At 47.7% G+C, this 12,557-nt stretch overlaps 1 protein-coding gene across 1 annotated transcript; it reads right to left on the bottom strand.

Moving 5' to 3' along the window:
• Nucleotides 1-3,309: 3,309 nt before the first annotated feature.
• On the bottom strand, nucleotides 3,310-12,080 carry Prdm13 (PR/SET domain 13). Its single transcript, XM_076924093.1, is given in 5 exon segments — nucleotides 3,310-5,788; nucleotides 9,596-9,716; nucleotides 10,045-10,176; nucleotides 11,607-11,836; nucleotides 11,839-12,080. Coding segments are annotated over 5 exon segments (2,283 nt in total). The 5' UTR covers nucleotides 11,894-12,080; the 3' UTR covers nucleotides 3,310-4,043.
• Between the last annotated feature and the right edge of the window lie 477 nt (nucleotides 12,081-12,557).

Below are 12,557 nucleotides of genomic sequence, written 5' to 3'. Positions count from 1 at the left end.
TTAGAATAACTAAAGGCACTTTCCCCATCACTGCCAGATCTATGGCACTTCTTGAAGTCTTGGCTCTCCTCTAGACTAAGGAAAAGAGGTGTGCCCTTTCTCACCTCTTCCCTGTGCCACTATTTAAGCTCAATCCTCACAGTCCAGCAAGCTTTTCGAAACTTAGTAACTGGAAACGAAAACAGGATTCTCTCAGCGCCATGAGCCTCTCTGGAACTGGCTCCTGGATTTACAATGGAAACCGAACAAGAGGTCTGAAGAAGTTTCTCCAAGTGGAAAAAGCCACTATTTACTGAACTTGATGTGACTTCAGGGGTGGGGATGTGCTGGGAGAACAAAGCAGGTGTCCTGTACAGGCTGCCAATGCTTTTAAACCCCTGCATCAGCCCTCCTCCTTACAGTGGAGTCTTTTAAATGAAAGTAGATTTCTACTAGAGTAGAAGTGAGAGCTTTCTGTGCACCAGGCATAATGCTAAGCCATCGTTTACAAGTATCACCTCATAATGTTCAAAACCACCCTATTGCTTATTTGACCCTGTGCTACAAAAGCAGACACTGTGGCAACAGCGGGTCTGACCCAGAATGTAACAATTGTAACTATCAGAGACAAAACTAAAATCCAGCTGCATCTGATTTCTTTAAATTAGCAAAACTTTTCAACATCCAAAATCACTGACGCCAAGCACTCTGAAGGCTTTCCGCGCTTCTAGAAGGCACGAATCGTCCCCCTTGTCGATTAAGATTGCTATTCTGTTAAATTCTTGGAACTATTCAGTGCCCTTGCTCTCAGAATGAGCTACTGGTCTCCTAGATAAGAGCTGTTGGGTAAACAGGAGTAAGAAGAAAGGGAGACTGAGGCAGGAGGATTCTCCCGAGTTCAATACATAACAAAACATAGCAAAATCCTGTTTCAAAAACTTAGAGAGAGACAGAGAGAGAGCGCCTCATTTAGCGGATTGTGTTTTACTGATTTGATTATGACATAGAGATAAATAATGGCGTTAATTATCTATGTAGTTAGAATTAGAGCATGAACAAATAGGGGAATTGTCTTAGTCAACCTATAGAGAACTACAAACAAGCTGCAATTAACAGCTTTGTAAATCTATGTTTAATTATTTTATTTTTAATGTTGCAATCTAGTCTAATAGGAAGAAACAGGTGGCTGTGGTTTTTTGTTTTATTAAATCATTTCAATTCTCCATGTATTTCATTTAACAAACAATTTTTATCTTGGTTGTTTATTGACTATTTTCCCACAAAACAAGAATTACTACAATTAAAACTGAACTAGGAAAATAAGGTGCAGGAAATATAGCTAATAGAATATTCCCCATGTTTCAAATCTGGACTTACAAGATCTAATTTCAGAAGAAAAAAAAAATCTTTTCAACCTTCTATCCAAGGATGAATCTGCTTTTAAGTGACAATTGTTACAAAAGACAAGACTACAAAGTACACCAATGTGATCAATAAACTGGTGGTGAAAACTGAATTATGGAAACCTAAGTTTAGCAAGGAAATGCTAAATCATGGGTATCAAGATCATCTTGAACCTGTTTTATAGAGAGGAAAGAAATGCAAGCAGCCTATAATTCTGGCCCAGAATAGTTCTTCAACAAATGTATATTCACCATTATGTCCACAAGAGTAGTCTCTGTCTGTGTGTCTGTGTGTGTGTGTGTGTCTGTCTGTCTGTCTGTCTGTCTGTCTCCACACACCCCTTTATGTTTTCTCTTACACAAGAAAACAATGTCTAGCAGCATACACTAAAAGCCTATATTTTCTAGCACACATCTTCTCGTAGAAGGAATCTTTTTGAAGATCACTATTAATAGAAATCATTTGTTCTTGGTTGTGATATGCCAAAGAAAGAAAGAAAGAAAGAAAGAAAGAAAGAAAGAAAGAAAGAGAAAAGAAAAGAAAAGAAGGGAAGGAAGAAAGAAAGAAAGAAAGGAAGGAAGGAAGGAAGGAAAGGAAGGAAGGAAGGAAGAAAGAAAGAAAGGGAAAGGAAAGAAAAGAAAAGAAAGGAAGAAAGAAAGAAAGAAAGAAAGAAAGAAAGAAAGAAAGAAAGGGAAAGGAAAGAAAAGAAAGGAAGAAAGAAAGAAAGAAAGAAAAGAAAAGAAAGAAAGAAAGGAAAAGAAGGGAAGGAAGAAAGAAAGGAAGAAAGAAAGGAAGAAAGAAAGAAAGAAAGAAAGAAAGAAAGAAAAGAAAGGAAGGAAGGAAGGAAGGAAGGAAAGAAAGAAAGAAAGAAAGAAAGAAAGAAAGGAAGAAAGGAAGGAGAGGAAGGAAGGAAGGAAGGAAGAAAGAAAGAAAGAAAGAAAGAAAGAAAGAAAGAGGAGGAAGGGAGGGAGGGAGGGAGGGAGGGAGGGAAGGAAGGAAGGAAGGAAGGAAGGAAGGAAGGAAGGAAGGAAGGAAGCGTTCCTGGCAACCACCTAGTGACCAAGGCAGTGTTTCCAATCAGGGACAGCAGTGGGGACTTGCAAAGCAGTCAGGACTCAGGACTCAAAGGACATGATTAGATAAATATGGCCATCAGAATCGTATCCACGGCTTATAGCGAGCTAACAAATTCTTTAAATCTAACTCTGAGAAAATTGCTGCACACCTCGGCCTTCAGTATACTTGCCTTCAACTAACTAAGAGCCTAATTCTCTACTTCTAATAGGAGAGGGGAAACATACCTAGAATGTATATCTAACCCCACTTCTTAAACAGCGAATACAGTCACTGCTAACAATTTTGTTATTCTGATTATTATCCGTACACTGTGATCAAATGACATTTTTTCTTCTGTAAAATGGGACAAAAACTGACAGCACAAAGTTGTTGGAAGTACAAATGAGGGGGCACTTAAGCACCTCCACTAAAATGGGTCCTCCTTTAGTATTTGCTGAGTGAACACTAAAGTGTATGACTCATAATAAGTTTTGAGCAAATTTCCTCTCACATCTCCATGGTAAAAACCTGTCAAAATGGTAAACAAGAAAATACTGATTCTCGTTTCCTGATTCTTTGTGACAAGGAAATATATATATATAAAGGGTGTGTGTGTGTGTGTGTGTGTGTGTGTGTGTGTGTGTCTTGTAAGCTTTTTCTGGAAGGTCCTTGAAATGAACATAAAAACACTTAGCATGATTAACAATGGTTTCAGAAACCAATGGGTTTTGCCTGTTCTTCATACAACCCTGACTAACATTAATTGTGTGAACAATATAAATCTTCTGTGACTTATCTTGTTGTCTTGTCTCCTCAGAGGTTGTTTTCCAGTTAAACTATTTCTTTAAAGGGTCCTCTAAAGTAGCCAAGTAATAGAACGCTCGTTTGTATCTTTATTATTCTTTAAGATTGCACAAAATGGAAGGAAGGGCAAAGTACTATATCCACTGTACATCATTATAAAACAACATAAACATTTGAACTCTACCAAATAGGATATTTTTTAATTTATATATTGCATGCTCTTATATTCATGCGTTATTTTACATTTATCATTATTCTCTCATAAATAATTGCAACTTGACCAATTTATACATCCACTCCCACAGTATACTCAATGTGGCAAGGAGTGCTCTTTGACAGGAGAACAGATAAAAAAAAAAAAAAAACGGAAACAGGTGTGTGGGTGTCACATCTACTGTTGCTTGCTATGCAGTGAAATACTCAAAATTCACGTGGAACATCTTTTCAAAAGGCACGATTTCCTCTACAGAAAAGAACGTTTTAAAAATGCGTGGCAGTAAAAATCATCACCTTTGAGGGCACTGAGATACTTATATTGACGTGATCCTGAACCTCAACACCAGAATGCTTTCAGAATGAGAGGCTATGCCAGAGTCTAGGGGCCTGAAGGATGGAGACCCACAACCTATGGTGCTGTTCATTGGCTGTGTTTCTTTAACCCATCGTTAAAACTTTGCTCCACTAGAGAACTGGAGCCGCTCACTGTCCCTAATCCGACACCATCCCCAGAATTACAACAAGTCCTTGTGACAACTTCACTCTACTCTGCCCATGTCCCTGCTCCTTCCCAGGAAGGTGCCTTAGGAGACGTGCTCGCCACGGCCCCCAGCCTCAGGGTCGCTCTGGTCGTCAGTGAAGCAGACATCCACATCACTGTCCTCGCTCTTGGGATCCCCGGGCTCCAGAGCATAGCCGGGCTCCGCGTCCTGGCCGTCGCCCGCCTTGGCGATCAGGCTCTGGCCTGGGTGGCGGGACTTGACGTGACGCTCCAGGTCTCGGCGGCGCACCAGCACCTTGCCGCAGAACTCGCAGCGGTAGGGCGTATTGCCCTCCGCGTGGAGTCGGATGTGCTTGTTGAGATTGCTGGGGTCCCCGAAGGGCCGCAGGCACACTTTGCACTTGAGCGGCTTGTAGCCCGTGTGCGTCCGCATGTGGATCTTGAGCCCGTACTTGCGCGAGTACAGCTTGCCACAGTAGAGGCACAAGTGGCCCGTTTTGGCCTTGCCTGCCGCGCCCCCGACCCCGCCGCCACTGCCGCCACCCCCGGGGCCTGCCGCCGTCACTATGGCTGAAGGCAGCGTCCCCGAGTCCAGGCGGGCGCGACCCTTCCCGGCTGCCATCTCCGACAGCTGCTGGGTGTGCATGGCGATCTCGCGGTCGATACCGGCCAGGGAGCCCAGCTCGGCCGGGCCGATCGCCGCCGCCGCCGCCGCCGCTGCCGCCGCGGCCGCAGCCGCCGCGGGGCCGCTCAGATAGGAGATGGAGTCGGGGTATTTGAGCAGCCCGCCCAAGTGCAGCTTGAGAGGGTAATAGGCGGCCGGCGGGCCGTAGAGCAGGTCTCCGCTGTACACCGTGAAAGCCGGCATGACGGCGGGCAGCGGGCTGCACTCGCCGCCCGGGTACGCCTTGAGGCCGCCGGCGTCGAGGGGCGGCAGCGCGCAGCGCTCCACGGGGAGCCCAGGCGCGGGGAGAGCGGCGTAGCGGGCGGCGGGCAGCGAGGTGGCGGCGGTGGCGGCGGCGGCGGCGGCGGCGGGCGGGGCCCGCTCCACGTGCTTAAAGGCCGACGCCTCTTCCGGGTGGCCGGCGAGCAGGGGGAAGGCCCGCAGGGCCCCGGGACACGGCAGGCCGGCCGGCGGCGGCGGCTCCCCCGCCAGCAGGCACTTGGGGTGATGGTGGTGGTGGTGGTGGTGAGCGTGGTGGTGATGGTGGTGGTGGCCCGCCGGGTTCTCCCCACAGCCCGGGCGCCCGCCGGCCCGGCCCCCGCCCAGCAGCCGGCCTAGCGCCAGCCCGGGCCCCTTGCCGCCGCCCTCTTCCCGGTAGGGGTCGCTCTGCGCAGCCGCCCGGGCCAGGCCGGCCGGCTTGAAAGCGGAGCGCACGCCGGGGTAGAACGGCAGGCCTCCGCTGCCGGCCGAGGAGCCGCCCACGATCCCCAGGAAGTGACTGTGCGCCCGGTCCGGCTGCTCCTTGCCCTTCTTGGCCGTTCCCCACTTGCCCGGAGGCGGGGAGGAGGTGGCCAGGGGCGCCAGGGAAACCTCCCGCTTGATGCTCTCCCGCGCCCCGCACGCCGGAGCGAGCTGAGCGGCCTGAGCTTGGGGCCTCAAAGCGGCTGCCTGGACGGGCGTCGTCAAGTCTGGGGCAGTGGGTTTCGGAGGGAGGCCCAGGCCTTCGGCCACCGGGGAGGCTCCGGGCCGGGCCGCGTGCTCCTGGGGCAGGAAGGCGCGGGCCCCGCCACCGCTGAGCGCGCAGTGGAAACGCAGGTGTGCCTTGAGGCTGTTAGGATAGCGAAAGGTCCTCCAGCAGTACCAGCAGATGTAGCGCTCCTCCCCTGGGCAAGAAAGGGGAGAGGGGAACAAGTGAGAAGAGGCAAGGGAGCCAGAAGGAAAGCGCCAGCACGGCGGGCACAGCCCCGGGTTCGACCAGCGATGTGACAGAAGCAAGGGTGAGGGATGAAGGTCTTAGGGCCAAGAGATAAAGTTCAGTAATCCGATCAAGAACCTCCCAAAGCGTGTAAATGGCCAGCCCTTGTCACCTCCATCCTCAAAGGTCTACTTAAAGAACAGGTGACCTGGACCTTCCCAGTGACGACTTCCACCAAGCCCTCCTAGTAAATCTCCCTCGGAAGACCCCTCTGCTTTAGGAAGGCTAGCCGGGAAGAGCAGAGAGCAGCTGTTGCCTTAAATCAAGTGTTGAGGCTGTCCTGTGCCTGTGCCCATCTGTTGGCGTTTACGGAATAGGTGGCGTATGTCAACGAGTTTGGATAAACTGAACAAAGGCCAATCTAATAGTCGTGAGCGCCTCATTACCAGGCGAGACAATATCCTGTATGTATGGGCCATATGTAATCATTCCTTTTCATATAACAATGTCTTTTGTGTCCTCTCTCCACCCCTTTACCCCCCCTCCCAGACTTAAACACTTGCTTGAGGTTTTCCTGGAGCGTGACCAAATGAATCCCCACATCCGGATGATGGTTTGCTAGTCTTCCAAATTATTTGCACCCTTATTTTCTATTTTAACTTTATCTGATTGGCTCGGAGGGGGGAAAGCTACTACTTCCTGGTGTTCTGTAATAAATGCTGATATTCTGAGGATGGTGTAACATTGACTTATCTGTTGCTTTACCCGCTGGTTAATTGACTCCTAGATAGTTGCACAGATGCAAGCTTAGGCAAGCACTTGAGCAAGATATGTTTCATTTAATATATAAAAAATGAGAACGGTCCTCAGCTTTTTAAAGTGCAGATTTCTCTACCACAAGTGCAGTGCATGTGTGCACTTGCAGCTGTCAGTTCTGTGTATCTCTTACATTATAAATGTTTTTGACTTGCTAGGATCTGTGAACACAATCCAGAGACCGGTAGGTGAGATAGCTACTAACTGGGTGCTAGAAACTAATTTCTACCTACTAGTGTGCATACAATGCAGTTTCCTTTTAAAGTGATTGGTACTGCTAAAGATGACTGTGAGCAAAGTTGACTGGACCACGAGGAAATTCCAAAGTGCATTGTAGATCTCTTAAGATTTACTGTAAACGTTACATTCTCCCTCTTTAGGTGCACTCTGCTCACACTTCTAAAACATTGCTACAGAACCTGTCATGGTGACACATGCCTTTAAGTCTAGCACTTGGGAAGCTAAGGCAGGCAGATCTTTGTGAATCCCGGAGTTCGAGGCCAGCTTGATCTATATAGTGAGTTCCAGACCAGCCAGGGTTACACATCAAGACATCTTAAAGGAGGGGAGGAGTTTATTCCACAAGGGGTTCAAAGGAGATCTGGGAGAAGTGGGAGACAAGGATTTACCTATCATAGTCTATCCCAGTGGTCTATGGAAGACTTGGGCAAGACCATCTCAATATTCCTGCTGCCTATGGAAAGCAGGACTTTACCTAGAAAAGATGTTTTACTAAGATGTTTTGGACAGAGAAGTGAGCCCTTAGTTTTCTTTGGGTGTCTGAAGTTCAGAGGCTCGTTTGCAGCAGTTCTTCAAAAGAGTTTTCAGTTTGTTCCAGAATGACTCTGCTGATGCAAAGCTAAGTAAGCTTTGTTCTTAAAAATGACAGGGCAGTAGCTTAATCTTTCTATGAAGTGGAAACTAACTTAAGTTAGCCAGTGTTGTTAAAAGAGATGATAGTCCTAATTATTTCTTCCTCTTCTCAAAATGTAACAAAAATGTGTCCATACGTGCCTCTGTGTGTGTGTGTTTGTGTGTGATTGTGTGTGTGTGTGTCTGTGTGTGTGATTGTGTGTGTGTGTGCCTGTGTGTGTACCTGTGTGTGTGCCTGTGTGTGTCTGTGTGTGTGTGCCTGTGTGTGTCTGTGTGTGTGTGCCTGTGTGTGTCTCTGTGTGTGTGCCTGTGTGTGTGTCTCTGTGTGTGTGCCTGTGTGTGTGCCTGTGTGTGCCTGTGTGTGTGTCTGTGTGTGTGCCTGTGTGTGTGCCTGTGTGTCTGTGTGTGTGCCTGTGTGTGTCTGTGTGTGTGTACCTGTGTGTGTGCCTGTGTGTGTGTGTCTGTGTGTGTGCCTGTGTGTGTGCCTGTGTGTGTCTCTGTGTGTGTGCCTGTGTGTGTGTCTGTGTGTGTGTCTGTGTGTGTGTACCTGTGTGTGTGCCTGTGTGTGTGTCTCTGTGTGTGTGCCTGTGTGTGTGTCTGTGTGTGTGTGTGTTATTCCGCACATTACTTTTCCAACTTCATCAACAGGTTTTGCAGACCCTAAGGTTCCACTCTTGCCAAGTGAGCCGAGCACTCTTCATAAATGACTTTGCTCCTCCCTGTCGTGTAACTTTAAAGATTTCAGGCATGCCCAAACTAGAAATGCGAGGTTCAAAATAGGCTATACCTTCCCTAACAGGAAAACAATAGGTTTTTTTTTTTAATTATCATTTGGCTTATGGCATTTATAAAACCATTTGGATGAAATAGAACACATGGTTAATCATGTTGCTTTTCTGTTTTACATCATTCCTACGTAAAAGTGTTCTATGCTGGCACAATTTGTTGTGGAGTTTCAAGTCCGAGAGTTCCCCTATGAGGCCTCAGTACCTATTATTGACAAGAGAATCTGATAATGTGGTTCAAGGAACAAACTATATCGTATAATTCTTATAACTATTAGACATACCGGTCTATTTTAAAACCAAATAGAATTGATTTGCAGAGGACAGTGACACTTTGATGTGAAATGACTCATTGCTCTGAATAACATGTCCCACTCATGAGGTGTTCGCTAATTACCACACTTTTTATCAATATATACCTGTTTCTAAATGGGTGTTGTGGCCCAGCAGTTCCGGAGGAGATTGTATTAAAATACTTTGGAACATTTTTTTTGGTTGTCTATAAATAAATAGCTTCTTTGGAGAAATTATGAACAAGCCAAACACTTGCCAAGGGGTTGGGGATGAGGGCCAGGGAACACCTTGTGAAAGTTTCAAGACCTTAAGACTTTTAGCCCTACCCAGCCTTCTTCCCACAGGAAATGTCCTTCAGTGCTGTGTCTGGGGGAGGGGGTGTTGAAAATGGTTTTCCGTTTAGTTGCTGCACCTTAATTTGCATGGACTGGCTCTTAGCTGGAAAGAAATCAAATAAATCTAAGAAGACACTGGGAGACATCCCAGATTCCGTTTAAGTTGACTTAGTAGGGGGAATTGAATAAAGTCCATTTCAAGTACCTGCCAAGGGACCAGCTGTAAGCACCATAATGCTTCTACATACCATCAAATGCACTGCTCGCCCAAAAAACTTACAGAGAAAGAGCACCCTTGTGCCTTTTTTAAAAAGCATTCTATGTTTAAACTTTGGTCTCTAGAACTCAAAATTTAATCATAGTAACACATTAACTCTCCTTTATTGTTTCTTAACCAAGTCGTTGGGAATGAAATGGGAAAGGAAGGACTCATAAAGTCCATAAGGAGTCCTCCTCTGGCTGAGGACCAGATTGTTATTCACTTTTAGTATCACTCCCTCATGGCCTTAGATTAGCAATTCCTTCTCTCCCTCATCAAGAGCATGAATTCACTTTCCACAGAGCTGAACAGAAAGGTTCTTCCGGCCTGGAATCCCCTTCCATAACCCAGGAGAAAGCTGGACTCTACCCTAGCTCACCCTCCTGTTGGGGATTCCTTCTCAGAGGCAGTACCTTTCTCATCATGAGTCGGGGTCGCAGTTGTAGGGATATCAAACCACTGAGCCAAGGAGTTAGAATACCACACAGTCAGCTCTTCCCCTGGCTGGACGTCTCGCAATGCCCTGTAGAAGATCTAGGGGAGAGAGAGAGAGAGAGAGAGAGAGAGAGAGAGAGAGAGAGAGAGAGAGAGAGAGAGAGAGATTTTCTGAGTTATTTCCTGGATGGTTGAGAATTAAGATTCAAAGGCTGTCACTGTGGTCCTGGAGAAGCTAGTGGATAGCTTGGAATCTCATCCGTCTTTTAAACGACAAAACCGAAGTATCTTTCTTACAGGGTCATTGGGATGTTTGTAGAGAAAATTCTTGCCTTTCAAAGTTCTTTGCTCATGGAATGCTAGGCTGCCTTGGGGACCCTTAGTAGATGGAACTGGAATTGATAAAAGTGAGGGGCTCTGACAGTACCTGTCCTCCCGGTAAGTCTGCAATAGCTTCCAGAGTCTGTTCCTGGGGACTCCTGGCTGCCCGGATTAACCCTATCCACTCCAGAGGAGAGCCCCCTGACTCGTCCACCAGCTCCCCTCTCACCATGCGCACCTGCAATACAAGCAGTAGTCATTACCCAGCGTGCCACAGCCAGGCTCACAACCCAGAGGAAAGTTTATCCTATAGCCCACCGAACTCAGGAAAGCAGTTCTGTTCTCTTTGACCCAACCTCTAGGAGCTGCAGAGAGCAGGGAATGATTCCTCAGGGCCTCAGCTTAGAGGGTATAAAAATAAAAGAGTCTGGGTAATAGACAGTATCAAAACACACACACACACACACACCTCAGAGCTCCTGGATACATCTTATTGCAAAACTCACCACCTCTTCCCCAAGTAAGGTCCTGGGATCCTTAACACTGAGATGGAAGTGGTTTCTAAGTTCAAGCACATCCAAAAGCCTGGTGCAGTCTTCCTACCCTGTTTCTCAGCCTCCCAATTCTCTAGTACGGCACTAGGCACAAGTGAACTCAGCAGTGAGATGTTCAGAACAAAGCGAGCACGGAGAAATTTTGCCTGCAGCTAGCAAGCCATTTAAAGGCAATTAAATTGCGTTTAAAGAGAGAGGCGTGGTGAGCTTCAAAACCCAGTGTTGCCTGGGATGAGAGACAAGGGGCTTTCTAGCACCAGGAGAAAAAAAAAATGCTTGCCCTGCTCCTCCTACTGGAAAGATACTTTTTACAAGAAAGCTCTAGGAGGTTACTAAAACCAACGTCTTTCATTTTTAAACAAGCTTTCCACTGCATTCCCTCGTTGCTGTCTGCCTGTCCTTAGCTGCTAAGGCGCCCTCCCCACCCCCCTCGGGTTCCTCTCTGGTCAGGGATCCTAACTGTGTGTGTCAGAGTGGGAGAGTTGTACCTGAGACCTCTCGGCTGGGATCTTGGACTTTAAGAGCCAGCTGCAAGGTTTAACTGGGTGTCCCCTCGAGGGTGGGCTCCCTTACCTCTCACCAGGCATCAAAATTAATCACCTGGCTCATCCTCTCTCCATTTCCTACCCAAACCTACAAGCAAAAGGGGTTGGGGATGGAGATATGCTCCAAGAACTATCTCTTCGGTGAAATGGAATTAAATTGTTTAAAACAAAAATGTAAGGCTCACAGAAGGGGAGGAAAAAGTGCTCTCCACCCGATGACTCCAGCGAAAAGGGTGTGTTTACAAGGGAAGCAAGGACTAAGGTGGGAGTTAGTTAGGTCTTCATCACCTCGCTGAGGACACCCAGAGCACAGGGGAAACTACCGGTTCCCAGAGGCCCCCATACCTACAGACCCTGGCGCACTAAGGTCTGTTCCGGCTCAGCTCTACCCTCCCTTCAGCCCGCCCCAGGTCCAGCTCAGATATCAGACATGCTAAGGATAATCGGATAATTCTGTTCTGCAGATTTAGCAGGTATCCCTTTTATCCGCTGCTCCTCTCTACCCCTTTTCTGGATCAGGGCAATAGGAGGTGAGAGGCAAGGGGCGGAGATCCAGAATGGCCCAGTACCTTTTTCTTGGGCCCTGGTTCCCTGCGATCTGACAGGTACTTGCCCAGCTTGAAGGTGCCAGGCACCGGCCCAAGGCGCAAGCCAGCCGGGATGCAGCAGTCAGCGTTCACGCTGGTGGCCGAAGTGCGGGAAGTTCCGTGCATTGTTGCCACCGCCGCCAGGCAGACGCTGGGACTCGCGGGGTCCTCCACGGGGTGCAAGTGACAGAACCAGGAGCAGCCGCATGCGAGGAGGGATCCGCACCCCGACGTGCGTCTTCTGTCCGCGGAGTGACGCGGGCGGGCATGCACTGCGCCTTTTCAATCCGGGCGGGCGCCTTTTGGCACGGCAAGCGCAAGGGCGCGGAGTTTGGTGAGAGAGTTGCGCTGTGAAGCAGCTGCAGAGTCCCACCCGAGAGGGTCACATGGAGTGGTTCCCTCAGCCCCCTGCATAATCGAGGCCTCTGAATGGCTAGCACACAATGGTCCAGGCGACCTTCCCATTCCTAAAAATCCAATTTGTCAAGGGCGAAGAAAAGGCACTGGTGAATCAAAGGTCCGGCGGGACCATTAATCCTCAGCATGGGGTATTGTCCCTGAGACAGTTACGATATTTTAAGTGACAAATCCACTGTATAATTTCTCCATAAATTTTACTTCCTTTTATTGTTCACCGACAAACCAGTTTTGGGAAATAAGTGACTACTTTAAGTCTACTTGGCTGACTCCTTTGAGCCTTGGTCTACTTCAAAGATTCTTAATTCTCTCCCCTTGGCTTTATTGTAAAGGAGATTAAACAAAGGGACGGGGACTGTTTGGAGGACTTGTTAACTTCTATTGATTTCTGGCGTGTGCCATACAGAAATTAGGCAGGTACTTGATGGGAAAACACCAGAAAATACCTACACTTTTTAAATAACGACCACAGTACCATTTCAGGGATTGGGTTCAGGCCAGTCCACAGTTTAGAAC

This window comes from Arvicanthis niloticus, chromosome 25 (genome assembly GCF_011762505.2).
Source record: "Arvicanthis niloticus isolate mArvNil1 chromosome 25, mArvNil1.pat.X, whole genome shotgun sequence".
Taxonomy (NCBI): Eukaryota; Metazoa; Chordata; class Mammalia; order Rodentia; family Muridae; genus Arvicanthis; species Arvicanthis niloticus.
This window is presented reverse-complemented; position numbering and strand designations above follow the sequence as displayed.